Source organism: Coturnix japonica, chromosome 12, assembly GCF_054131305.1.
Source record: "Coturnix japonica strain WE chromosome 12, WE-NBRP24, whole genome shotgun sequence".
In the NCBI taxonomy this organism is placed as follows: domain Eukaryota; kingdom Metazoa; phylum Chordata; class Aves; order Galliformes; family Phasianidae; genus Coturnix; species Coturnix japonica.
In genome coordinates this window covers 22,206,230-22,233,366 of record NC_140674.1, presented here as the reverse complement: position 1 = coordinate 22,233,366, position 27,137 = coordinate 22,206,230, and the positions used below count along the sequence as shown (strand labels likewise).

Sequence of the window (27,137 nt, the reverse complement as noted above, 5' to 3'; positions counted from 1 at the left end):
GCACCACAGCCAGCTGAGGCTCTGCACTCACAGCACAGCTGCACTGCTACCAGCACCACCAGCACATCACAGCTGCTCTCCTAAAGCTGTGCATTGGGATGGGGTTGCACTGGGATGGGGCTGCACTGGGAGCGTGACATGAGAAGAAAGCAATTTGTATTTACTGTTCTGCCACGTCCCAGTCGCTTCCTGTAAACCATGTGGCCACGGGGAACTGACCTCTTGCATTCCTCATGTTTAGCAGGCCTGGAGTCAGTGAAGATGGGTGGCATTGTGCGGTGACACAACTGCTGGGGGTTCCAGTATGGGGAGGGGGCTCTGGGGCTGGGGGAGCCCCTCTGAGCATCCAACATTAATGGATGGGGAGCCCCTGGCCGAGGCAGTGTGTCCCTCCTGCCAGCCGTTCTGTGCTGAGCCAGATCTGCCCCCATTAAGTGCAAGACATTAAAATCAATCATTAATAACTTTAAGAGGTTTGTGTAACAGCAAACGCACCCGCTCATGTTTGAACATTAACAGAGGTAATTTTCCTTCTTTAACTTCTCGCAGATAAAATCTAGAGATTACAAAAGGATTTGATAATTCCAATTGTGTTTTCCAGTGTATTTTCAGAGCAGTCTCTGCACCAGGCTGCTGGGGCTCCAGCCCTGGAAGCAAAGTTTGATCCCCAAGAGTCCCCCAGCCCAAGCAGCTCAGGCTCTGCCTGGCACAGCCCTCACCCCCCATCCCGGCTCTGCAGACCCCAGGCAGTGCCCACCCACATCACAGCAGGGCACTTTGGGTGTGCGAGGCAGCGGGTTCAAGGCTTGGCTCCCTCACTATGCAGTGCCTGCTCTTGTGCCTGCCTGGCTGTTGGGGAAACGTGAGCATCCTCTGAAAGCTGGCTGGGATTGTCCTCCTGTGCCAGTAGCCAAACCAAATGGTTTATCTATGGAGAATGGAAATTCCATTTAGAATGGCAGTATGGGCAGTGCCCTGGGATGAAATGAGAGCAGTTCTCTGGTACTCGCTGGTATCTTTAAACCATGAAATGTGGCTGCTCGGCTGGGACCACGAGGCCGCTTCCTCTGTGCAGCACGGCAGCGGTGTGGAGCGGGAGCCACTCGCGTGCTCTGGAATTCAGAAAGCACTCCAAGCTGCAGTTCAGTTACCCTTTGGTTTATAGTATGAGGAAGTTTTCATCAGAGAGGGAGAAGAAAAGACACAGTTTGTCTGTCTGGAAATGCATGACAGTCACGCTGGGTACTGTGCAGTATGGACTATGCACTCCAAGTTCTCATGTTACCCATTGCTGACCATAAAATTGTAATCTATAGATTACGGGGCTGTACTCTATACCCTAATTGCTGCTACCAGCCCCAGCCCACCAATGGCTCGCATTGCCAAGAGCCAAATGTCAGCTCAGGTACAACACGCACATGGCAGCACTGCTCCCACCAGATGGGACAGGGCAGAGCAGTGCACAGGGTGTGCCCTGGGCTGGAGGCACTGACCCCCCCAGGGATGGCCGTACACAGCAGCCAACCCTGGAGACACCACCGGGCTCTGCTCAGCTGCTGCAGTTGGGCAGGCAGCAGCCAAGCTGCTTCCCGGCAGCAGCGCAGACCCGATCTGCTACAGACACCCCACAGCCCTTATCAGCCCCACGCTGACGTCCCTGGCTTCCTGCACACAGGGGCATGTGGTGCAGGGGGGCCCTGATCAGCCCCAGCCCACAGGGTGCAGGCAGGAGGCAGAACTCACTCATTGCTCATCCTCAGCTTGGAGCAGCTCTTTGCACACCTTGCACTCACATTTCCCAAAAGCATTGCTCCCAAGTCACGGCCAAGCACGGGCACTCTCAGCAAGAAAAATGATGCTGGCAGATAGTGATAACTGTGATGAGCAGCCATTGCTAACAGGCTGTTGTTAAGCCTTTTTAAACAGCCATGAATAAGCCTTGCACCTCTTGCATGGAGTTTACCCACATCCGTTACACCAGACTTTGCCGAGCCGGCACTTTTCTGCACACACACACACGCCTGTACCCAGAGATGTGCCCACACCTTCACCACCAGCAGCTGTTGTGATGCTCACGCCCAGATCCCAGGCAGGAGCTCAGGCCAACTCGTCCCCCTGGCGCCCCAACGTACAGAGCTCTGCACCATTTCCCCCTCATGCTGTGGCCCCGCAGCCATCCTGGGCCATCCCTGCACACCCACACACGGCTGCGGTGCGGTGCTCATCGGCCCGGCTGGGAATTTCTGCGTGCTCTCCAGTGGGTTTTCATTTCTCATTAGGGATGTATCATCCCTTGAAGTTAAATCAGCTGTTAAAAGAACAAAACATTAGGTTTAATGGAAGCTGGCATCACAAAGCCCGGCGTGTGCAGGAGGGGAGCTGGGATGCAGAGCTGCAAAGGGTGGGAAACGGCTCCCAGCAGCATGTGCAGGAGCACGGAGGAAAGGTGCGAGTGGAACATGTTGGATGGTTGTGCTCCAAAATAAGAACAGATCAGTGGCACAAGCAGGAAGACGCTAATTTGCTGCCTGCAGATGAAGTCATGTAACAGCATGGCTGCTAAAAAATATGCCTCGTTCTTCCCTGGCGGAAGCGCCGGGCCTTTAACCGTTGCAGCGCTGCAGCCGGAACGTGCAAACTTTGAAGCGGAGCGTGGGACCACGGGAGGAAGGAGGACTTGAACTGCGTGAAAGGGGCTTAAACTCCGCGTGAAAGGGAACGTCCCGGTGCTCGCAGTGGCAGCTGCTCCGCGCTCCTCCCGGGGCAGCGGGTGAGGCGGGCACGGGGAACTCGAGGGCGCTGCGCCGGCAGCATCGCGATGCCGCGTCCGCCCTACAAATAGCAACAGGGAGATGGAAGCACCGGGAGGCCCGGGGGGGAGACGGACGCCTCGAGAACTCCGCCCGGCACACGGCGGCGGGGTCCTCACGGCGGCACGCGGCCCTCGGGGCCGAAGGCCGATCGGTGCCGGGAACGGATTCGGTCCGGCCGCGCTCCCGCAGTTCTCTTATGTACATCTTCGCATCCGTCCCCGACTGCCCGCGTGGCCCCACCGCAGCGTCACACCGAGGGCCACCTCTCCGCGCTGCCGGGACAACGTGGGGAGCGGGCGGTGCCCGGAGCGCGGCTCGTTGGCCGGCAGCGCAGCTTCTCGTTTCAGTGTCCGTCCTTGCACGAGCCCCGTCTGTCTCCAGGATTGACCCCGGCTGCCCGCGGCGGGACGCGGCTCGCACCGCGCTGTGCCGGGCTCCCGGACCGAGGCTGCGGCCGAGGGCACCGCCCCGCCCCGCCCCGCGCCTCGTCTTTCTCTTCCTTTCATGTTAAAGTTCAGCAAAGCAGCAACCGTGCAGTTATAGAAAAATGGGTGTACGAGCAGGAAAGCGCCCGTTAGGACAGAATTCCAGACGTTGCTTCGAAGTGGCAGCACCGGGCGGACGCCCCCCCCCCCCCCCCCCCTCAAGCACAGCGCCGGGCGGGACCCGGTTCAGCTCGACGGAGCGTTCCTGTAATTGAGCCAGACTCCGAAGTTTGAGGGGTGAATCCATATGCATGAGGCACTAATAACGCTCAGTCTCAGACGCGGCTTTAAGCCCAGAGCCGCTCCGACCGGCTCGCGTCTCGCCCGGCGAGAGTCTGAATCCGAGGCGAACGAGGAGAGATGGCAACGAGCGGCGGAACGAGCATCGCCACGACGAGCAGCACCGACGCGCGGAGCGGGGCGCGTGGGGGGCTCAGGGGGGGCCGAACCCACCGTGGGGAGCAGCGGAGCTGGCGGGGCGGGCACGCGGCGGGGCCGGGGGCCGCGGGCGGGGCGGCGCGGGGCCGGGAGCGCCTCCCGACGGGGCGGTGCGGGGCGGTGCGGGGCGGCGCCCCCCTGGGCCGAGCGCTGCCCGGGGCCGCCCCCAGCGCCGCTCCCCGCCCGGCTCGGGCGCTGCCTCCATCCCGCGGCGCGGGGCCGTGAGGCGGCGGATGGAGTCGCGGCCCCGCCATGGGCACGGCTGCGGGCGGGACGCCTCCTCGCGTCGCCGGGGAGCGGAGGGGAGAGCGCGGAGCGGAGCGCGGCGAGGGAGGCAGGTGGGGCGGCGCGGGGCCGAGGGGGGGGGAGAGAAGAGCTCGGCGCGGGCGGAGCTGCCATCCGCCGCCGGGTGCCCCGCACCGCTCCCACCCCGCGCTGCTCTCCGCGGACGGCGGCGGGTCGTTGCGCGGTGTGCCGGGCTGCGCGGCTCCGCTCGCCTTCCCGCCCGACTCCCCTGCTTTATTCTCCCTTTCCAGATGCGTTGCTATTCCCGTAGAGCCTTCGCCGCTTCGCCCCAGGCCGATGTGAGCGCGCCGGGAGGATCATGACCGAAGCCCTCATCTCTGCTGCTCTGAACGGGACGCAGCCCGAGCTGCTGGCCGGCGGCTGGGCCGCGGGGAACGCCACCACCAAGTGCTCCCTGACCAAAACGGGCTTCCAGTTCTACTACCTGCCCACCGTCTACATCCTCGTCTTCATCACCGGGTTCTTGGGCAACAGCGTGGCCATCTGGATGTTCGTCTTCCACATGCGGCCGTGGAGCGGCATCTCGGTGTACATGTTCAACCTGGCGCTGGCCGACTTCCTGTATGTCCTCACGCTGCCCGCCCTCATCTTCTACTACTTCAACAAAACCGACTGGATCTTCGGGGATGTCATGTGCAAGCTGCAGAGGTTCATTTTCCACGTGAACCTCTATGGCAGCATTCTGTTCCTCACGTGCATAAGCGTGCACAGGTACACGGGCGTCGTGCACCCGCTGAAGTCACTGGGGAGGCTGAAGAAGAAGACCGCCGTGTATGTCAGCTCGCTGGTGTGGGCCCTGGTGGTGGCCGTCATCGCGCCCATCCTCTTCTACTCAGGGACGGGGGTGAGGAGGAACAAAACCATCACGTGCTACGACACCACGGCCGACGAGTACCTGCGGAGCTACTTTGTGTACAGCATGTGCACCACGGTGTTCATGTTCTGCATCCCCTTCATCGTCATCCTCGGCTGCTACGGCATGATCGTGAAAGCTCTGATCTACAAGGACCTGGACAACTCTCCTCTGCGGAGGAAGTCCATCTACCTGGTCATCATTGTCTTGACGGTCTTCGCCGTCTCCTACCTCCCCTTCCACGTGATGAAGACCCTGAACCTGAGGGCCAGGCTGGATTTCCAGACCCCACAGATGTGTGCCTTCAACGACAAGGTGTACGCCACCTACCAGGTGACGCGGGGGCTGGCCAGCCTCAACAGCTGCGTCGACCCCATCCTCTACTTCCTGGCCGGGGACACCTTCCGCCGTCGGCTCTCCAGGGCCACCCGTAAGTCATCCCGGAGGAGCGAGCCCAACGTGCAGTCCAAGAGCGAGGAGATGACACTCAATATTTTGGCAGAGTACAAGCAGAACGGGGACACCAGTTTGTGAATGGATGCAAAAGGTGTGGGGACGGTTTGCAGTAGCCCTGCACCCTGGCAGAGCCGGACAGCACCGCACGCGTGTGTCGGGATGATCTGCCCGGCCCCTTTCATTTTAGATAAAGGCTCTTTTTCTAAGATTAGAAAAACCTTAACACAGTATGTGAAAGAATTTTAATCTTAGCAGAGAATAACATGTCAGAATTCAGCTTTGCTGCTCCTTACAGTGTTCTCATTTCTTTCTGACTTGTGTCAGATAAAGTAAAATGAAGCAAATCCCCTAAAGGAAGAAAGCAATCAAAGTGCTTCTGTTTTAATGGCTCAGGCTCCCACACTCCTAAAGGATCTTCGCCGGCCTCCCTTGCAAACAGGAAATGCAGACGAGGAGCTCAGCACGGCCCCCGGAGCTGCCCGTTTGGTAGCAGCGCACGGCGTGCCGGCTCTGCAGGCTGAGCGCTGCTGCTCCTTCCCGGCCTCGGCGATCGCCCGGCGCTTTGGCAGCGCTGGCACCGAACTCCGGCGTCGCCGAGCCGTGCCGACCGCCGCGCTCACAGGATGCTGCGGGGGGCGGCCGGGACAGCGGGCAGCGGGCACGGGTCGCTCTGCGGGCGGGGCGGCACCGCCTGGCACACGCGGGTGCAGCCGTCGGCGCCGTGCGGGGCCGGGCCGCGCTGCCGGGGGCTTCCTGCGGTTCTCACGGTGCAGCGCCAGGAGCGCGTGCTGGAAACGGCTCCTCCCAGACGAGCGGGGCTGCGTTACTTGAGCTGCCCGCGTCCTGCTGCGGGCAGGAGCAGCGCCGAGCCGCGGCCCTTCGGCAGCACGAGCGGCTTCCCAAGAAAATCGCCATCCAAATGAGGATAGAGACACGGCTGGTGTGCTACATCTGAGTATTGGGAGGGAACCGATCTCTTGTTTTGTGACAAATCGCTGCATTAGCGAGATGTTGTGAGACAGCACAGGCTAAACCCACTGCTCGGGGTGCACCTTCTCCCAACACAGAATAGGTCATCTAAAATTAGTTTAATGTTGCGTAACACGAGAGCGGTCGGAGCGCGGCTGAACTCCTCCATGGGCGGCCTGAACATTTCCTCATGTTTTTAAGAACCGTGTTTGAAAATATTGTGCTAAAACATTATGAAAGCATGCTTTACGTTATAGATTCAGTGTGCAGAATTGGGTTCTGTGTGGTGCTGGGGGTGACTGCAGCACATCCTCGTTCCTCTGCTCTTCACGGTAAGAGTGATGCGGCTCCCCGCTGCTCACAGACTCGAGCGGTGGGTAAGGAGCAGGAGCAGGAGCAGGATCAGGAGCAGGAGCAGCCCTGCTTACTGCCTGGCAGCTGCGCAGCAGCTTCTGCTCGGACACACAGCTCAGCCTGCAGAACCCCTATTTATTGAACTTATTTATTAGGAGACTAAGTGTCGAGTTTGTAAAGTGTGGTTCTGTGTTCATATCAGAATTGGGCGTTAGTGGGAAATTTGGCAGCATGTTCAAGTCACTGTAATACCGTGTCTTCTGACAGAGCATCTTTATAATAAACTCAATTCCACCCTGACTTCTCACTCTTATATGTAACCCAGAGATAACTTCAGCTCATGGATTGCCCATTGATAAATTAAATGCTGCTCAGGAAGCAGAGCTTCTTGAAGCGGCTTTACAAGCTCATTTAGCACCATAAGGTGAAGAACACAGAGAGGAAAAAGACCCCAACCAGGGGTCAATTGCTAATGAATCCCTACTGACAAACAGTGCTGAACAGCACAGCCTGCTCATACCAACAGAGAACAACTGAGCAAGTGCTGCAGTGTGAGGCTGGGCAAGCACTGATGGCAGTGGGCAGTGCTGCCTCCACCCCTCATCTCACTGCAATGCCAGCTGAGAGCTCATCTCCCCTCACTGTGCTGCGCCCACCTTTGGCTACAAATGGGGTTCCATGCATCAGGATTCCAGGTCACACCTCTGTATGGGAACTGCTGAGTCCCAGCTTGAACCACTGATGGAGCACCTGGGGAAATGACCCTGGCAGCACTGGCAGCACAGGTGAAGGCAATTCAGTGGTGTGGCTGGAAGGGGTGGAGCCTGGCTGCACTTCTCTTAGACCCCATTGAGGGGCTGCCTGGCACTGGGGAAGGTTGTCTGGTTGGAGATCCCTCCTTGGTGGGGCTTTTCCTGTAAGCTCAGGTCTGCAGAGATTGGTGAGTGCTTTCCTTTTTAATTTGTACTACCTTTCTAAAGTGCTTGTCCCTCTGTCATTACACCTCCTGTATCGCCAGTCCATTGTGTTGGCTTTTCTGAATGTTACACACTTCTAGCCTCTTTCTCCTCTATTTGAGAATCTTTTAATGAATGCAATCACTCCCAGAGGATGCCAATAGCAGCCTGAGGTAAGAAGCTCTTTGTAAGCCCAAGGCTGCCACTGCTGAGCGTGCAGGGATCCATGCAGGAAGGGGTCACTGTCAGTGGCCACACTGCATTGCTGCTGCTCGTGGGCTGCTTTTCTTCTCATTTACACCCATTAACTCTCACTTGTGGTAATCTTTAATACAAAAGTCAGGATGAAATACACGCAGGCTCTGCTGTCAGCACGGGCACCTTCATAGAACAATGCTGAGGATCAGCAGGTCCCTTCCAGCTGAACCACCCTGTTTTTCATTCTGAACCCACCCCATAGAACACAGAGGTGATGAGATGTTGGCCAAGAGCTGTGAGCGGAGCTCACTGAGCACCTCAGGCCCTGCACTGCAGCAATGGCTGGAGCCCCACCCTGTGCCATCAGAGCCCATTGCTGACCAGCACATCTGCCCAACCACATCACCACACCTCCCAATACTTTGCTGCCATACAACTTGCAGATTAAAGCTGCTGTTGTTTTGTGACTGGGAAATGCAGTGCACTTCAAGGGTATTTGTGAGAGTGTTTGTTTTTTCTGCTGCTCTGTGATTTAACGCTGTTGAGTTCCATTTTTGTGGGGCTACATTGAGATCTGGCTTTGCAGCACCCATGGAGACGTCATTACCTCTCAGTACTCGAGCTTTGAAGTTTCTCAGCTTACTCGACTGCTTTCATTAAACAGCAGTGAATAAATCCCTATTTGCATAATTGTAGTGACCAGGAGCTGTTCCTCCAGCCCAGCCCGGCCGTGCTCCGCGCCAGGCACAGCTCTGCAGCCGGGACTATTTTTAGTGGCCCAGCACTGCAGCGCGCAGCTCTGCACCTAGCAACCTGCATGGGAAGGGCTCAGCAGCAGCGCTCCTCCTGCCTTTGTGCTCCTGCCATTAGCTCACCCTCCTGGGCAAATCCTCAGACAGCAATTCGTGCTTAAAAATAGATAATAAAAGGTTTGCAAAATATGTATGCAGTGAGATGCTCTGAGGAGACCGATGGACCTCTCCCAACTCCAGCACACAGCCCAGGCAGCTCCTGCACCAGCTCCTTCCTGCACACTCACTGCTGCTCCCTCTTAGTGCTAATTGCTCTAATGAGGACAAGGTGAGTGCAGTCCTCCCCTTTCTCTCATATTGCTGGCCTTTTGCTATGGGAGACTCACTGAATGGCCTTGGCCTTATGAGATGTGGCTTTGCTCCTTCTAAGCCTCCTGACAGCCATCCTGGGAGCACTTGTGGTTGGTGCTGTGGTGGCCACAAGCGCCTTGTGCAGGGCCACTCTGCTATCAGTGCTCCAACATGAGCATCCCAACCTCGCTGTGCAGTGTGGGCTCTGAGAGCCCAGAGCTTATTCCTGCCCTACTAAAGAGAACCTAGAGCTCCTTTCTGCCCCACGGCTATGTGCACCACATGGCACAGTGTGGCTTCGTGCAGGTAGGCAGTGCTGGTGGTGCAGCAGATAGCCATGGTTTGGGCCACTCACCACACAGAGAAATGCTTCTTGTGCTCTAAGAAGAGCCTCACTAGTGCCAGGGACCCCTTCTGGAACAGTATGGCCCTCAAAACTGTGAATTAATTCAAAGCGAAGCAATGCAGGTTTTGTCACAGCCCGGGGACAGCCCAGGACACCCAACAGCACCCCTGGCAGCAGGAAATGCTGTGGTTTTGTTCCTGCTCTGAGTTGGTGACCCTGCCTTTGTGCTGCCAAGGACCCGCAGTGTGCCACAGGAAGCCAGCACTGGCAGAGACTGAAATGTCCCAGCAGAAATAATCAACCACTTTGCTAGTAGGAGGAGACTGCCCCAACGTGCTTCATCTGGAAGAGTTAAACAGGAATGTCAAATCCCCTTCAGACACCCTGTGCGTGAGCCCTGCAGGTGCTGGGATCACGGGGTTCTGGGGACAGTGGGAGCCCACTGCGAGGTCCTGGGATGCACCGGAAAGGAGCACAACAGCACTGGGTGTGCATGCATGTAGATGCTCCCTTTCTGTTGCTTTCTGTTATACTAATTTCATTGCAGCAGTGCTTACCTCCATGGGGCTGCTCAGGATGGCAGCACGGTGCAGGGATGACTCCCATTTCCACCCCCACCTCATCCTCACTGCTGCTCCATGCAGGACGCAGCTCTGCCAGGCACAGGATGGGCTTCACCTCTCCCTGGCACACCCAGGACAGGCTCTGTTACCAGGGGACGAAGCTCTGCAGTTGTGCAAATACCTGAACAAAAGCCTGTGAGGATCCTGTGCCATCCCCTGTGAGCAGCAGCCACCAGGCAGACAGCAGCGCAGCACGGCTCTGCCTGGCTCTGTCTGTGCTCCCTCCCAGCTGCAGCTCCCCTCCACCCCAGATGTGCTGGGGCACGTTGGGCACAGGGAGAAGCAAGTTGTCTGATATTCTGCATGTCCCAGGGCTGCGGTGTAGATGCTTCCTGCAGAAAATGCCCACGAGTGTGTGTGCTGTTACAGGACTCTGTGACACCAGCACTGGGCAGGGAAAGCAGCCCTGTTCCCCCTGCATGCGGCCGGCTGCCCATTAACATCCTGCTCACGCTCTCACACAAGGACTAATTTTGGCAGGAGCCACTCTTGCCCTACATTTCTGGAGGCTGCTTGCTTTAAACAAAATCACTTTGGGGAGGCGAGAGCCCAGGGAGCTGCCCCCAGGCCTGCACCAGGGCCCCTCCATGGCACAGTGGGAGCTGGGGGTGTCAGTTCCCATCAGAGCTCAGCGTGAGCTGGGACTCAGCAGTGGGAATGAGAGTGATCCAACGCTGCTGCTGACATTTACACACTAAAAATAAAGCTGCCGGTGTTAAACGCTTTCAGAAAACGATGCCAATATTCATATATTACTTAGGGGACTCAATTCAGAGCAGAAGCTCCTGTTCCGTGAGCCTGCTCCTGCTGCAGGCAGAGAAACACCAAAACGACCTTCTGAGTGCTCTTTTGCTGGGCAAAAAGCAACTGGCAGCAGCACTGAGTCCTGTGAGGAGCAGAGGAAGGGACCTGGGCTGCCCGGAGCAGCACGATGGGGATAAGCACAGAGTGGGGAGCAGCACAGCACAGCCCTCACTGCGAGCAGATGGGAGAGGCTGACGGAGCGCTTGGATGGCATTCAATGAACATGTTCTGCAGCCTCCCATTCTGCACAGGGAATGAATCTGCAAAGAAGAGCACTTCTCGGTGAGGTTGGGCTGGTATCGTCCCACTGATATCTGCATTGCTCGGCCAGCAGCATGTGCGTTCCTGAGTGAGCACCCAGGCAGGTTCCTCTGGCTGCTGCAGGCTCCTCAGCCACTGCCCAGGGCTGAAGGATGCAAAATGCCACTTGGCCACCACACCCAGGCGGTGCTGTGTCAGCAGCTGCATTAATGCACACATGGGGAGGCACAAATGAAGGGCTGGTCAGCAGCATCCCAGCTGCAATGCCCCAACTGCAATTCTGGTCACACTGCCCCAGCCCACAGCCCTGCACCAGGGTCGGGCTGCCCAGAGCTTTGCTGCTTGGAGCAATTCTACAGCCCATGCTGGAGGGATGACTCAGCCCCAAGTATAGTGCCCTGCATCCAAAATAGAGTGTAGGGCAAGCACCAGCAGCAAGCTGAGGTGTGCAGGGGAAGGTGGTGAGAGCTGGTTCCAAACACCCACTGCTGGCCCAGTGTGCCTGCTGCAACAAGTCCTGCCACGTGCACCCTGCTGCAACGAGTCCTGCTGTGTGCGTCCTGCTGCAACGAGTCCTGCTGCTCTTCTGGACCAGTACAGCTCTTTGTGGAGCTACTGGGACTGAAGACTTCAGCTGTTATTTTTCTCAATCAGTTTGTGCTAACCAGAGAGCTTACGGGTGGGATCAGTTTGCATTGTACCTAAAAATATACCATGAGCTGCATGCACACGGACACGCATATATCCATGCGAATAAATCTGCGTGTGCATATATACAGAGCGCCAGGAGACAGTGATGATTTACATCCCCTTTCCACTTTCAGTGCCCCATTGGTCACTGCTCACTGTGACACGGGGAGCGACACTGTGCACTTTTGGTCTCAGCTCCCATTGCAGCTGCTTAGAAATGGTCAAAGAGACAACACCAACACTGCAGTGTGGCCACGAGCACTGAACCCAGCGCAGAGCCGCAGTGCTGTCCCAGGCAGCCCTCTGCTCTTGCACTGCCCTGCAGCCACTGCTGTGAGTGCTGTGGGTCTTCTCTGCTGGAGACTGCCGCCTTGCTGCAGCTCAGAGCAGGGGGAGCAGACAGCGAGGTGCCAAGCAGAGTGCAGGTGGGATCCTGCTGTGCTCCAGCTGCAGCACCAGGGCCAGGAGCCACATCCATCCCAGCATCACAGTGATCCAGCAGCCACACTTGCCCTCCAGTATGAATTGTTGAGGACGCCAGGTCATATTCTGCCCCTCACAGTAAGATAAAACAATTACATCTAACTACATCTGGACAGGGTCTGCAGCACCACGTCACAGCACCATGTCACAACACCACATTACCACACCACGTCACAGCACCATGTCACAGCACGATGTCACAACACCATATCACAGTGCCATACTGCAGCACTGTGCCCAGGGTTCCCACCCAGGGGCAGGCATGGGGCTGGTGCATCTTTGCCCGCCCCAACCTGTGAGCTTCCAGGGCCAGAAATATGCACATGAGACCACTCCAAGTGAGTCACCCGTCAGTGTCATCTAATTATTAGCTATATTACATGATATTTGCCAGCTCATGTTGTAAACAGAGCTGCTCTATGGAGCATATGGGGAAGGGTGTTGGGCTGCTAGGGGTTTTCACAGCCTCTGCGTTGGAAGTGGTTTGCATGTGACGCTGTGTTCATAGGCTCCAAACCTGGGAAGCTGTTACTGTGCCTCATCCCTCCATCAAGTGTGGCAAAGAAAATGGTGTGGAATGCCTTTACTGGCACTGCTGGGATTTGAGGAAATGTCAGTTGCAGCAAAAGAAAAGCAAAACGGTTCCATGCACCGCTGTTCCCTGCTGCACAGCAACCGCACGTCAGGGCTGGCACCACTTCCTTCCCTCATATATACCTTCACTGTCAGATTGCAAGCTATCAGCTGATCTCCAGCCTGCTGCTTTCCTCGTAGGCTGCAATTTGCCATTTGCAGATGTTAATGCAAAAAGAAGTAGACTCAGCCCTTTGATAAGCGGCTCTGGTGCAGGAAGGGCCAAGTCTGCAGCAGCAGGCAGGTGGCTGCAGGACAGGGCATGGCTGGGAGCCGCCTGCCTTGCACCACGTGCTCACACACAGAGCGGAGGGGCACTCCCAGCAAAGCAAAGCTGCTGAGCTCTGGGAGAGGCCACCAGGCCTGGGCTGGCAATCAGCACAGCAGCAGACTCAGTGCAGGGACGTGGCCCTGGGGTTGGCAATGCTTGCAGGGTTTATCCATGCCCCCAGAGCAAAAAGACGCCCTGTTCCAAGGGGAGCAGTGCGTGGGAAGCAGTCCTGTCCCTTTCACACCCATCTTGGCACTGGCTGTGGTTCTCTCCTCCCAGACCAGCCATGGGGTCAGTGCTGCTGCAGTGACATCAGTTGTGTGGTTGTGGCACTCAGCCTGGTGTCCCGCTGCTGGGGGCAGGAGGTGGAGCAAGCAGCAGACAGAGCTTCCAGCCTTACTGCCCCCACAGCCCCAGTTGCAGCCATACAGGGAGCTGTGGGGTGGCCCATGGCCACAGAGAGCCCCAGCACGTGGCTGGACTCTCCATCTGAGTCCATCCACCTCAGCAGCATGCACAAACCAAGCACTGCACCCACAGTGTGTGGCACCCACAGCGTGCAGCACCCTCCAAGCGCACAGAGAACTCAGCACACGCAGTGAGCCGCAGCCGGTGACACCCCAGGACAGCAATGGTGCAGATGAACCGACACCATCAGCCACACCTGGGTGGTAACTCACTGCTGAGCAGTGCCTGGAGCACTTCCAGCATTGAGCACGGCCCTGCTGCTCCCTCACACACAAACAAAGCATTCCCCCCAGCCCCCGTGGCATCCCCAGGCAGTGTGTGCCCTGCGCCCTGCACTGCCCAAACAGTCGTGACTTAGCAGTAATCAGAGCTAAAACTGAGGGTATTTATTTAGCAAGGCCTTCCATGAAGGTGATGAAGTGCAGCCCACCACATTTCCAACAACTTAATTAGAAACGGGACACGGTAGGAAATTATCATACCACATCATTTCAACAGAAAGCTATTCAACACAAAGATTAAACAACTCCACAGCACACTAAGGTAGGAGCAGGTTGTAATTACCACTGACCTCACCTCATCAGCAGCATTTAATTGATGTCAGGGTCTTTGTCTGCCTGTTCAAATTAATCAGCATCTTCGTCCCCTAAACACCACGTCGCACACCCCCTCGGGAAGCAGAAAGCTTTGTGTTATTTTCTCTCTCTCTCCACCAGTCCCACCCACATTGCTGCCGGTGTGGGCACACACTGCTGTGCTGTGAGCCCAGCACGGACAGAGCACCGGGCACCGCCTGCTGCTGGGCTCCCCGGCTGTTGGCTGCTTGCTGGAAATGCCATTTCACACCTGGAGGAGCAGGCCAGCCATTGTGAGCTGCAGTATCCCCTGTTGGTCCCCACGCAGCCCACAGGTCTGCACTGTGCTGAAGGCACCAGGGAGCTGATGGTGCCAGGACTGAACTGAGCAGGGTTTGAGGAAGCTGTGGAGCTGACCGTGCAGCTGGGCACAGTGTGAGTGGTGCGGGCACCCGTGGGGCACAGGGCAGGAACGGGGCTCCCTGCATCACACCACGCCACACTGTGCCTGTCATTGCACTAAGCTGATTAGTGCCATTAAAACTGAAAGAGGTTTAATTCTATACTGTAGCAAATCTTCTCTACCAAATGCATTCAGGAGTAAAATGCCTCTTCTCAGCAGCCCAGAATCATTAGGAGAGATTTGCTGCCGGGGTCCACTCTCTGCCCACTCCATACGGTCTCCCAGTGCGCTGGGCTTTGTTCAGACTCCATTTGTTAACTGCACAGGGAAATATGTCACGCCAGCACTGGGCTGAAGTTGGAGCATGTCACAGACAGACACACTATGTGTCACCTCCATGAGCACAGCACAGTGTCACTGGAGCTCCTGAGTCCATCTCTGAGCACTGCTCTGCACCACAGCACTCTGCTGGAGCTGGCCCCGCTTCCTGCAGCAGTGCCAGAGGGCAGCTGTGCCATCCCTGTGCCTGCAGAGCATGGTGAACAGTGCCCACGTGCAGCGTGCAGCCAGCACACCAGCAGCCCTGCGCCACAGCACAGGGAGCAAAGCCCTGCTCCAGAGCACCCTTCCTGTGTGCGCAATTGTGTGAGCTGTGCTTTCAGCCCAAAGCTGGAAACAATGAAAGGAACCACTGCAGGAGAGTGATTGCTGTCACTCAGGCTAGGAGCAGCTCCCATTGCCCAGTGCTCCCACCCCAGCTGGCTCCTGCACACCACCCCAAGCCCCTGCTCTGCCACGGCCTGGCCAGTGCTTGGTGTGTTCACCGAGCACAGCGCCCACACTCTGGGCTCAGCCTGCACTTCAGATAACATTTAGTATTGCACAGCAGACAGGAACAGAAATGTTATACAAGGGATACCACGCACCCACGTTTGCTTTTTCCTGCAATAGCACAGCGTTTTGGGCTCCGCCAGCCCACGCACTTCTGCAGCCTCAGCTCCGTCCCCCCACCAGTGCCTGCAGAAGGAACCAGGGGGGAGCAAAATCTAAACTGCTGTTGTGGAGGGGAACAAATGTTAAACTGCTTCTGTGGGGAGAACAACACTGCAGCTGTGTGTGCTCCCTTTGGCTGCAAGGAGATGCAGCAGGGGCCTGGCTGCTCACACCGCACAGCACTGAGCACAGCACCCAGCCCACAGGCTGCAGGACAGACCCTCTGGCTCTGGCGGAGTGGGGGCAATGCTGGCAGCACCGGGCCCAATGTCAGTGCAGAGCAGCGATGCTCTGCTGCCTGTGCGTGATGCGGGCAGGGGGAGCGGTTCCATTTCATATGTTGTTTACAGCAGGCTGAGCAATTCAGAAGGCTTCTAAATGTAAATGAGGGGGAAAACTGCTGCTGATTTAGAAAGTCATTTTGTGCTTGGAACCAGCAAGCAGCTGTTTGCTGCCCATCACCCTTCCAGCAGAAGCCTGCCCTCCTTTTCAGCACCCCGTGCCTTGGAGGTGTTCCAAGGAGCCAGGTGCATCTCTGTGTGCCCAGGTCCTGCAGCAAGCAGCCCCGGCCCTGCCAGCACAGCACTGAGCACAGCGTGTGGTGCCACAGCAGCGGGGAAGGCAGGAAGGGGCCCAGAGCAGAGCAGTGGTGTTTTGGTGAATCACAAAATGTTCCAGCAGCGTGCTCAGAAAACAGCGACCTGAGTATGGAGGGTGGAAACAAGGCAAAGGATGTCTGCTCACCCTGGCAGCTGACAGAGTGCTCCAGCACTGAGGACTGTTCAGATGGGTCAGTAACAGGAGGCTGCAATGAAATCAGGAAGGGTTCTGTTTCTGGAGAGGTGATATATTGCTTTGGAGCTCCATAGTGTCCCAACCCCACTAAAAGAGAGACGAGGTTCTAATGTGAGCTCCTAAATAATGTATCATGGGTCAATTTAGAAGTGTGCCAGACTGTTGAGAACTGAAGGTTCTCTATTCCCCTTAGGTATGGTAATGCACTTGTTGGATCCCAGCATATCAGTGTATCAGAGCCTCTTCCTATCACACACGCACTGCTTGGCATGGGTCAGGGTTGGTGCTTTCTAATGGGCCTCTTTCCATATTGCAAAGCTTCAGGATCTGCCTTCAGACGGTGGCAGTGCAGGCAGGGGCACTGCCAGCCCCAGCAACACCCTCAGCTGGCTGGGGGGGCTGCAGGGAGACGCACTGCCACACTCCATCCACACACAGCCATGTGCATGGCATGGCTCCCTCTGCAAAGTTCCCAGCTCCAGCACAGCCACATCCTGCAGGGATCCCACACCAGTTTGCTGCTGCACAGAAAGCATGAAGAGGAGGCAGAGCACAGTGATGGCCTCCTCCCAGTGAGAGGAACCACAGCTGGGCACTGCAGATCGTACAGCAGAGGTGACAATGACAGCGGTCATCTCTGCTGGTGTGGATTTTGACAAGCGTGGCATACGGCTCTTACTCATCAGCGGGTGAAAATGCACAGCTAATGGTGGTGACTGTGTTGAAAAATAGTGTTTTGTAGCTGAGAACGTGCTCTCTCAAATGTAGCCAGAGCTAAAACAACAGAATGGGGATGAGCTGGTGTATGGCACCACTGCAACTTGGAGCGCAGTGCACGGAGCGGAGGCGGAGGGCCGTCTGCTTCCCTTCGTTCCGCACACAGCGGGTCCTGCTGCTCTGCCCACAGCCCCGGGAGGGACAGAGCGCACGTCGGGCCGAGCGGCCCCGAGCAGCAGCGCGAGGGTCACGGTGCGCTTCGCACCGGCACCAGGACGGAGCTGCGGCATTGACGGGGCCCAGGCAGCGGTCACGGCCGCACGCTGCCGGAGCTCGGGGAGCGCTGGGACACCGCGCGGATTCGCTTCGGGCGGTCCCTGTGGGTCCCTTCCAGCCCGGGACGCTCCGCAGTTCTGCGACCTGCGGCTTGAAGGAGTTAAAGGACCGCAGCCTTGCGGTAACTGCTGTAACTGGGGAGATCCGTCGCCACCCGCCCGGTCAGTGCCGCCCCGCGCTGCAGAGCACCCGCAGGGTCCGAGAGCGGAGCTGTCCCGCTATAACCGTTCGCATCCCGCTGCGCTGCGTGTCCGATGCACCAGGGGGCGGACGTGGGGCTGCGGTACGGCCCGGAGGAGGGAAAAAGGAGGAGAAGGGAAAGGAAAAAGGAAACGGTAAGGGAAGGGGAAAGGGAAAGAAGTGCAGGCAGGTGGGTGCCCATGGCTGATCCGACGTCAGCACCCAGTGCTCCCTGCCTAGGGGAGACCCCAGCCCACCTGCAGGATGTCCCAGCTCCTTCCCATTCTCCAGACATGCGGCTTCTCCCCAGGCAGGGCAGGGCCCCTGCTGACCAGGAACGCAATTTACTGTGTTTGGACAAAGCAGTTGTGCTTGGAGCCACCTGCAAGGTGGTCAGTGCTTAATCTCTCCTTGTAGCATTCAGAAGCTGTAACCAAATCACAGTAATTCTCTGTTGGACCAGAGAGCTCTTAGTGCTGAGTGCTGCTTAGAACTGGACCTTCAGTTTCAATCCATATCTGAGTGAGGGGCAGAGGCTGTTTTGGGGGGTTCTGTTGTCTTCATTCTTAAATCAGAGTGACCAAACTGCAGTGATTAGAAGACAGAAGGGTATAACTCAGCCCCAGGTGTGCTCCTGGTGCACCCTGTGGGCTCAGGACGTGCTGCCTGCTGAGCATCACAGGCTGTGCTGCGTTGCCTTGGAGACATTTGTCATGCAGCACGTGCAGGGCTCCAATCCTACAGCTCCTTGGCACAGTGCTGGGTCGGGGTGCTGGGGGCTGCCACAGGACAGGCGGTGGCTGCTGCTCCTTCTGTGCCCTGCAGGAAAAGTGCAGCTGCACACCTGGCCCTTGCAGGGGCACAACGGGAGGGAGGTGCTGCCCACGGGTGGGTGAGCACCAGCTGACCACGGGCTGCCTGGTGTGGCTGCTTTGTCTCCAGCTGAGGGCTGCTCAGTGCTCTCTGCTCTCATCCCAGCTCCCAGCCCTCTGTGTGCACACGAGCCCTGCAGCTCACACCCCGGGCCAGGATCATGCTGTGCAGTGGCTGTGGCTGTGGCTGACTGCCAGAGCTGCTGGAGAGACTCTGACCCTGGGGCAGCCACAGGTGTGAGCACCAGGCAGAGAGCTGAGCACTGAGCCTTGGGTCTGGGACTGCTGCCTACCTGGTGCTGCCTACCTGGTTCCGCCTACCTCCTGCAAACCAGCACGAGAGGTAGCAGCAAGGTGGCACCAGGCCACAGTCCTTATAAGCTCCCCAGGACTCAGAGTTTATACACTGGGGCAGCTCAGTGGAAGCCAGTGGAAGTGCAGCAGCCTCCCCCCACTGCTCAATAGATCCATGAATTCTTTGTGCACTCTCATCGCTGGGCTGTTCCTGGCCTGGCCAAGCAGGTGGCTCCTGCTGACCCTTGTCTCCCACAGCACAGCCCAGGGCACTCACGGTGTGATGGAGCTGTGTGTCCTTCAGTGCAGCACACAGCCATCACTGTGCCTCTGTGGCTGCACAGTTCCATGTAGCTGCTCTAAATGCACAGCCTGCTTGAACAAGTGGTTCTCATAGAATCATAGAATACTGAACGTTAGCACAGAACTCCAGAATCACCACCATGCTCCTGGATACTCACTGTCTGAACATTAAACATCTCCTTTGTGTGTGGCAGCTCACACACCCACCAGAATTTTATTTGGTTGGGCACATTCTGCCCAGCTCAGAGTAGCTGTGGCTTTACGTGATGCAGGAACATCCCTCGCCCTGAACCATTACACAGCTTTGATGTCATCTGGTTGAGGTGTCCCCCTGCTCCCTCACCCCACCCCAGGGGCTCTCCATTTCCACCAGACCTTGGCAGCTCCAGATGGTGCTGAGCACAGCGGGACTCCACAGAGCTCTCAGCACAAACCCCACCATGTGCTGGGGCTGGGGGCTCTGCAGAGCAGGGCACTCCTCTGCACAGGGTTTCAGTGATGTTATGTGACCCAGCAATGAGAACATGAGCAAGAACTGATGACTTCGTGGCAATGCTTATCAGTCTGGCAGTGCTTATCTGTCTGTGTCCTTCTGCCTCCTGCACTGAGATCTGCAGGAGCAAACCAGCTTGCTTCCCAAAGCCCTGAGGCAAACAGAGCTCAGTGCCGTGTATCAGGTTACAGGATATGGGCCCTGAACTGGTTCTGAACCAATGACCTAATCCCATTCCCAACCCTGTGAGTCATTCAGGTCCACCAGGAGCTGGTCAAGTATTTTGTGTTTCATGAAACTCACTGGGAAGACCCAGCATTTTGGAACTCCCTGGCCGTGCTGCTGCTGTGCTGTGGGTGCAAAGCGCTCTCACAGGCCCCAGGCAGCTCTTGTTCACAGCAAGGACATCACAGGAGCACGAGCAGCTCAGCCCTGGTCCTCTGCAGACTGAGCCCTGAGCAAGCTGTCCCCAGGCAGAACCCTGCCAAGTTCCATTTATCTGTTTAGGTCCGTGAAACAGCAGAGCTACCCCACACAGCTTCTGTGTATCTTCTAAAGCAAGCAAAAAACAGGAAGGCAAGAGAAAAAGCACACCAGGAACTAACTAGTGCCATCAATCATGGGCTCCAATCTTACAGCTCTGAGTGAAGATTTTGGCCAAAATGATGAACGAGGACAGCCCAGGCTGTTACTCCGTGTCTGGATGACTCTGTTTCAGAAAATATTGGACAAGGGTTTTTTTTCTTTGAAGATGCTGGTACTCACCGCACTAAGCTGCACCCTGCAGCCTCCCTGTGCAGCAGGGCCACCTCTCCTCCCATCACAGGCCCCACTCACACATCCCTCCAGGCCCTGTGCTCTGTCCCAGGCCATCCTCATAGCACCGTGCCAGAGCTGTGCTCAGCTCCTGCTCTGCCATTGGGCTGGAAGTGGACACTGTGACTCTGTGCTCCGTGCAGAGCCGAGCGGACAGCACGCCCTGTGTTCTGAAATGGTTCCTTTGTCATTAATCGAATTCTAATGTACGCCTCAGCTGCTCCCTTAGATTCTAATCCACAAACTATGGAGCAGCAGCGGTTATCTGCTGAATTAAGTAGTCTGAGTAGAAGAATCACATATATTGTTCCCAGGCAGTGGACACCATGAATGGAGCTTATGTAAAATTACTGGGAATGCATGAGCCATTTTGCAAAATGTTATGGAATTTCTTATCCCAGAGTCCATGTGAAGCATAAGTTACATTCAGATACTGACAGCTGAATCGTACTCAGCATTTATACAGCACTTCATAGATCCCAACTGCCACAAAACTTTCATTAAGGAAGACATCTCCTAATTCTGAGAAAGTGCACTTAAGGAGGCTCTGTGTGCTGAGCAGTTGGTGCCTGTGGGCCGTGCATGGTGAGGACCAGCACCGAGCTGCCCCTCCACGTCCACACGTCCAGGCAGGGCAGTGCAGGAGGACTGAGCCCAGCTCAGTGAGTCTCTGATTCTACCTCAGTGTTACCAATTTGTTCTTCCCACTGATCAGAAAACTGTGAGACTCAGCTGTCGGCAGTCCAGGTCAGCTCAGCACCTTTCCCACCAGCTGTGGGCCTGGCAGACTACAAGAAAGCTCAATGCACATTTATTATACACCAAGGACCACCCTCCCCAGGTCCCCCAGTGCTGTCACCAGGCCCTGCTGCTCAGCCCTTGCTGTGGTGGGATGCTTTGATTTGCCCTTACACAAAAAGGATCTTCTCACAGGGTGCAGCAGCCTGCTGGCTTCACCAGTCGGGTGATGCCAAAGCAAGAAAGTGGAGGATGGTTGAAAAGTGAACATCTCTGGCCATCGTTACTTTAGTTATGCTTGCAGGATAGCACCTCATCTGCTCCACTCATCCTGAGAGATCCTCAGAGTTCACCTCTTCCTGAGCAATCAGAACCAGCCCATATGAGCAGAAGCATGAGTAAACCTGCTTGGGGCAGATCCTGGGACCAGATATTGTGTTTGCTGTTTATGAGTGGAACAAACAAGCAGAACTTGGTTCTATCCTGGAGAATAGATATTTACATCCTGTAAATAAAGTAACTCGTGTACATTTCCTGTTTACTACAGATCAGCTCCTGACAGGTCACTGCACTTTTACCCACACACATTTCTCAGGTAAGCCTCGTGTTCTTTCCCATGTGGCCAGTCTGTGTTTTACTGGCACACACTGAGCAACAGAACCTTCGTAATGATCCTGCTGATGTCAAAGCATACAGAAATATAAACATGTCCTGATTCAGTGAGCAGTGATACTTTGTACGGATTGCTGCAGTTACAGTCGGTAGCACAGGGTGGTCTGCAGCACCAGGAGCACAGAGCAGTGGGCTCAGGGCAGTCAGGGGCCTGTGGGGTGGGGGGCCTTGCAGGAGCAACCGGTGTGCTGGCAGTGTGCGAGCATCACCACTTCCACATGCATTCTCTAAGGCTTGTGGTCACATCAGCATTCCTGGCTGTCTGAACTGACAGCACTGAGCACAGCTTACAGATCAAGCAGAATCAACATCACTTCATCTTATCTGTACATTCTCATGAGGTCACCTGTCAGTAGAGCAGAGGTTGTTGATGCACTGCGACTCAGCCTGGAGTCAGGCTGGGTGGGGTTATCTGCAGAGGCCAGGTGTTGCAAGACTTGGTTTGCTCCCACATTTGTGGCAATCTGGCCCAGCAGCCACAGGTCTGGGAATATGAAAGTGCTTGGTGAGGGCACTGATGGCACAGCCAGCAGTCAGCCTCCAGCAGCCCTCCAACCCTGACCAGACAGAAGTAAGCCTAGCATAAGCTATAAGCAGCAGGCCTCTTACAACACACAGAAAAGGATATGTTTGTTAATGTGGAGGACTTGGAGAGATTTGAAGTCTATTGAGGCTGAAATAGATGCCTGAGCCTGCCGTGTACCTTGGTTTCCTTAAAAAAAAGCTACGCTGTTGATGTGCTTACCCAAGATGTGCTTGGAAATACTCAAATACAACGTACACGTGTAAATAATAGCAACCAACATCTACATTTAAATGTTATCAATTACCTGACTGTAAGGTGGAATGACACAAAGATGGTAACAGATATTCAAAAGGTTGCCTCAGCTGATTAATCAGAGGTTCAGGCTGTGATTACCAATTTCCCATACACTGACATAGCAAAGAGCTTTGCTGATTACAGGGGAAGTATATATACTTTATAAAGAATAGTGTTGCTTTCCACACTGAAATGAATGCTGCATTCATTTCTAAGATCTTGCCTTATGTATTCTTCTAGGGTGACTGAAGAGTGAAATTATGCAACTGGCACTGAAATGGTTCTCACTGACCTGCCATGTGGCCGTTAGAAAGGCTGACAAATCTGGCACAGTTGTTTCATAAACTGCCATTGCCCATATGGCCACATAGCTTGCAGAGATTTGCTGAGCCTGCGGTCTGCCTGTGCATTGCAAAATAAAGTTCAATGGAGCAGGAGGGTCCCCTCGTCTGGCTTAATTTCTTTCCTCTTTAGTCCCTCAGAGTAAGGCTGAGGGATCCAGGGCTTCCTGGCTTCATGGGAGCTCGACGTGCTCAGTTCAACAAAGGGCCATGCTGTAAAGCTGCAAATATTTTACATGTTTGCACCAAGTACCTTAAGATGGGGGCAGTTTCTTGTGAGCTTCCCTAAGTCTAGAAATGTCACCCTTGACAAAACTGTGTGCAGCCAGACTCAGGGAGAAGAACATGCTGTGTGTCAGCGTTCCACCCTGCACAGCTCTTACCATTGAATCTCTCAGCCAGGAGTAACAAATAAAAATAGATTTGCTTTTAAAAAAAAGGAAAAAGCAGACAACTGTGCTCTGTGCATTCCTCTGGTGTTAAAGCTTTGACAGCTCACTGTCTATTGTACAATGCTTGTTAAACCTGGAGAGACAAACTGCAGCCCGTCTTTAGCAGCCATCAGAGAAATGCTATTTTAAGCCATTTTCAGCACTATCTGATTTGGCTCGGGAGCCTAAAGGTTGGGTCTGCTACCGCAGGATGGCGAACAATGAGTCAGTCTGCAGAGCCGCATTGATCTACCAGCTCACCTGCAGAGTTATGTCAGTGTTCCTGCAGGTAGAATATGTGAAATTCCTTCTTAGCCCCATCCAGTTTGTCACAATCACTGTTCCCAACTCAGCGTTTTCCTCTTGTAACCATCAGTAAACAATAAAGACCCTAAAAATGAAAACCTTTCTGTGTGCTTTTGCTACAGCTCCATCCACAGATACACCCTCATTTTTTCAAATGAGAACATGCTCTTCCCACTGGTACCTAGGTGAGAAATCCCCAGACTTTAGCAGCTCCCAGTAACTCCAGCCATAATTTCACATCACAGACTGGGGCAGAAGATGAACTGTGGCAGAATCCCATAGCCCAGCGAAGTGCACAGCCTGCCTCTGCCTCCTCGGGACTGCTGGAAATTCCCACCTCTCTTACCAGACAGGATAAGATCGCAGCTGAAAGCACTGGTGCCTCACTGCCATGTGACCAGAAGTGTCTGTCAGGGGCAGCTCCTTGTTCCTGGTCAGGTGATGGAAGAAGCAACAAATTCAACTAATGAAAGAGGGAAAACTCTCCACGCTTCAACTTGCTGCTGCTTACTGCCAGCAGAGTTCATAGTGCACCAGGCCAGGGGTCAAGGAGGAAAAGGCATTTTTTGACAAAAAGGGCAGTTGCTGCAGACAGGAAGTTTATTTTTGAAATTAGTCATCAGTTTCGGTTCATGACGATGATACCATTTCCATTAACATACAATAGCTCTGTTTCCACACAAGTGCTATCAAGATTACATTTATGGTTCCACAAGCCCTTTCAGCACTCCTGCCTGCTGCATGCACTGACAGATAAGCCTTCTCTCTTGGTTTCACATGCTAAAACCCCAACCCTCACCACTTCGTATTTAAGCTGCTTCCGAGGTAAATGTGAGGGGATTGATACTTGGTGACGAGCTGTAGAAGTAGATCTGAACTTGGATGTATTATGCATGTTTTTACTAGAAACACTGTATCTATGAGTGGGATACAAACAAGGCACTGAACACAGAGAAGTAAGCCGGCATCATTACACCGGTTCTAATGAGACTGTGCAGTGAGCTGTGGCAGCATGGGCTGTATTTACAGCAGGGACCGAGTGAGCTGGGAGAAAGCAGCTGACACTGCTGCAGCACCTCACACTGCAGCACTAGGCAGCGCCTTTGCCCTGAGTCACTGTGCAACCCGTCTTATCAGTTTCTTTCTGATTATCTGGGTGGAACAGATGGAACGGTTTCACTTACAATAAAACGGCTCTGCCCGTGGAATTACCCTAATTGACTTCTGCATTTAGCGCCATATGTAGGCATCTTGATTTAGAATAAGAATAGTTTATGCCACAGGCTGAAGATAAACAGAAATTAGGCAGCCTTGTTTTAGATATCTTTTCACACTCAGAATTACCAGGAGTAGCTCAAGGTGTAGACAGGATAATTATTGCTGGATTTAAAGTCTCTTGAAATGCCAGATTATTTTTTGTGAAGAATTTGAAGGTTCTTTCCTGTTCTTTTCTATCTTAAATATGAACCTCCTGTAGGAAAACAAGTGCAACGTCACTGACAGTCCCATAGCTGAGACACCGGAGTGTCCACTGTGCGCACATTTTGGGGGGGAGAGCACAAGAGTAGCATAGTTCATTACAGCAACCTGCTGCACTGCTGTCTGATCAGCACTCTGACTTCCTGTTATTGGAAAGAGGAAGGATGGAGCCGGAGAAGCAGAGATGGGATGAAAGAGATCTTCAGTCACCCGCTGCCAGGATGTGGTCACGCGTTCAGAAGCAGTCAGCAGCTTCCACTGCTATTCCTAAAACACGTTCACACCCACCGCATAGAACTTTCTTGCTGACTTCTGGTTAAATCTGGCAGCAGGTTTTGAGGGCTGGGTGTCCCTGTTGCACAATGCTGAGTGCAGTGCTGCTGTTCAAGGGGAGCAATCTGGTTTCAATGAGGAACGAGGATGCTGTTTCAGAGCAAAAGAGACACATCGAATGTCAGTATTAACATTATTAGATATTACTGTGGCAGAATGAACTGAATATCAACCAGGGCCACTCACAGCTAATGAAGGGGCAAGGGAAGGCATTTCTGGCCATGTGAGCACACAAAATCTTAAGAATTGTACTTTTTCCCAAATCATTATTAAAAATGGCAGATCCTTTAAGCTGTGAATACTCACATATTTGTGCTCAGCAGCTCATCTCCCTCCTCAGCTCCCTAAGCAATGTGCAGTCAAGCAGCTGGTGAATCCACAACGAAGACTTCTGTGTGCTGCTGAGTTGAAAATGAGTTCAGGCCCACAGATCATTCACATTCATGTATTCCAAATGAATAAACATGGAACATTTTCTCCAGATTTGTCCAATGCCAGAACACATTTGGTGTAACTCAGTACCTTGAACTCATGGAGATTAATTCATCTTCTAGCTCCCCTCAGTCAGTATTCTCCCTTTACTTACAGTACCCTGATAATACCCATGTTATGTATTGGCGCTACAGGAGCAGGAGAACAGCAGCTCTTTCCAAACGATTCCAGATCCTCTCAGTGTAATTGTTCTACACTGGATGATGAGCCTTCTAAGTCACAACCTAAGTGAAAAGAAGCAGATCTCTGACCCAGGGCACAGGTCAGCTGTGAGGCAGTGAGACAGCTCTGTGCACAGTACTATGCAACCATAACTGCCCATCAGGGTTTCTTAGCAGCAGTGCTGAATTAAGACATCCTCAACCCCAGTGGGGCTGCTAAAAACACATCAATTCCCTGTTCAGTTCTTAGTATGTGGCCCCAGTGGCCCACAAGCATTTAAGCAAAACCCACAACAGAAGGATCTATTCCTGCCACGGATCAGTTGATGGTTGTTGTAGGGCCTGGTTACACCATGGGTCTAAAAACAACTGCTGTATAACTGAGGGCAAAAAGAAAAAAAAAGGGTGTGAGGCCATTTAGTCACATTGCCAAGGAGGAAAGGAGGAAGAAGGTGTATGGAGCTGCATCTTCCATTGAAAATTGTTACATAAAAACATGCTAAACATTGTTACTATAATCATTACTGTTTCATTAAGTTAAAACTAATATATTTAGTATTGTTTGTAGCTTTAAAGTCCAATCGTCACCACACCTACCCAGCCGGTGGCAGAGCACCTAGATCTTGGATGAACTCATTCAGTCAGAAGCATTTCCCATGTATTAATAAACATGATTTAAATGAACAGCCACTGTCAGAAGCCAGAGGAAGCCTAAATGAAAGTTCTTGTCTCCTTCCACTTGAACTTGAAGGAGTTTCAGACACAACCACATCTACACACACCGAATTGTGAGCGTATTTTCACAGGGGCTGTTTTAACCAAAGCAATGCATTTCCTGCAGGCTCTGGTTCCTTTGCAGAGCTCAGGCCTTCTGAAGTCTGGAAGCACACAAACTCCAGCTAAGCAGAACACATCTCACAGCTCAGCCCACCACCCTTCTGTCCTTCTATTATTCCACAAACACAGCACAGGTTTTCTATCAAATACTCATCTCAAACAAGCTCAGCTGGACTTAATTAGCACTCAGGTTATGTACCCCTTAGTTAACACTGACTCTGGTGGGGGGTAACACTGTGT

At 54.3% G+C, this 27,137-nt stretch overlaps 1 protein-coding gene across 2 annotated transcripts; it reads left to right on the top strand.

Annotated features, from left to right (window-relative positions):
* Window positions 1-3,907: 3,907 nt before the first annotated feature.
* P2RY1 (purinergic receptor P2Y1) lies at window positions 3,908-6,974 on the top strand. 2 transcript variants are annotated; one of them, XM_015872223.2, is made up of 2 exons: window positions 3,908-4,074; window positions 4,273-6,974. In XM_015872223.2, exon 2 carries the CDS (start codon window positions 4,341-4,343, stop codon window positions 5,427-5,429), a length of 1,089 nt encoding a protein of 362 aa, XP_015727709.1. In that variant the 5' UTR covers window positions 3,908-4,074; window positions 4,273-4,340; the 3' UTR covers window positions 5,430-6,974. The 2 variants fall into 2 exon arrangements, with proteins under 2 accessions (XP_015727709.1, XP_015727710.1); XM_015872224.3 differs by having other exon boundaries at window positions 3,929-4,070.
* Window positions 6,975-27,137: the final 20,163 nt, after the last annotated feature.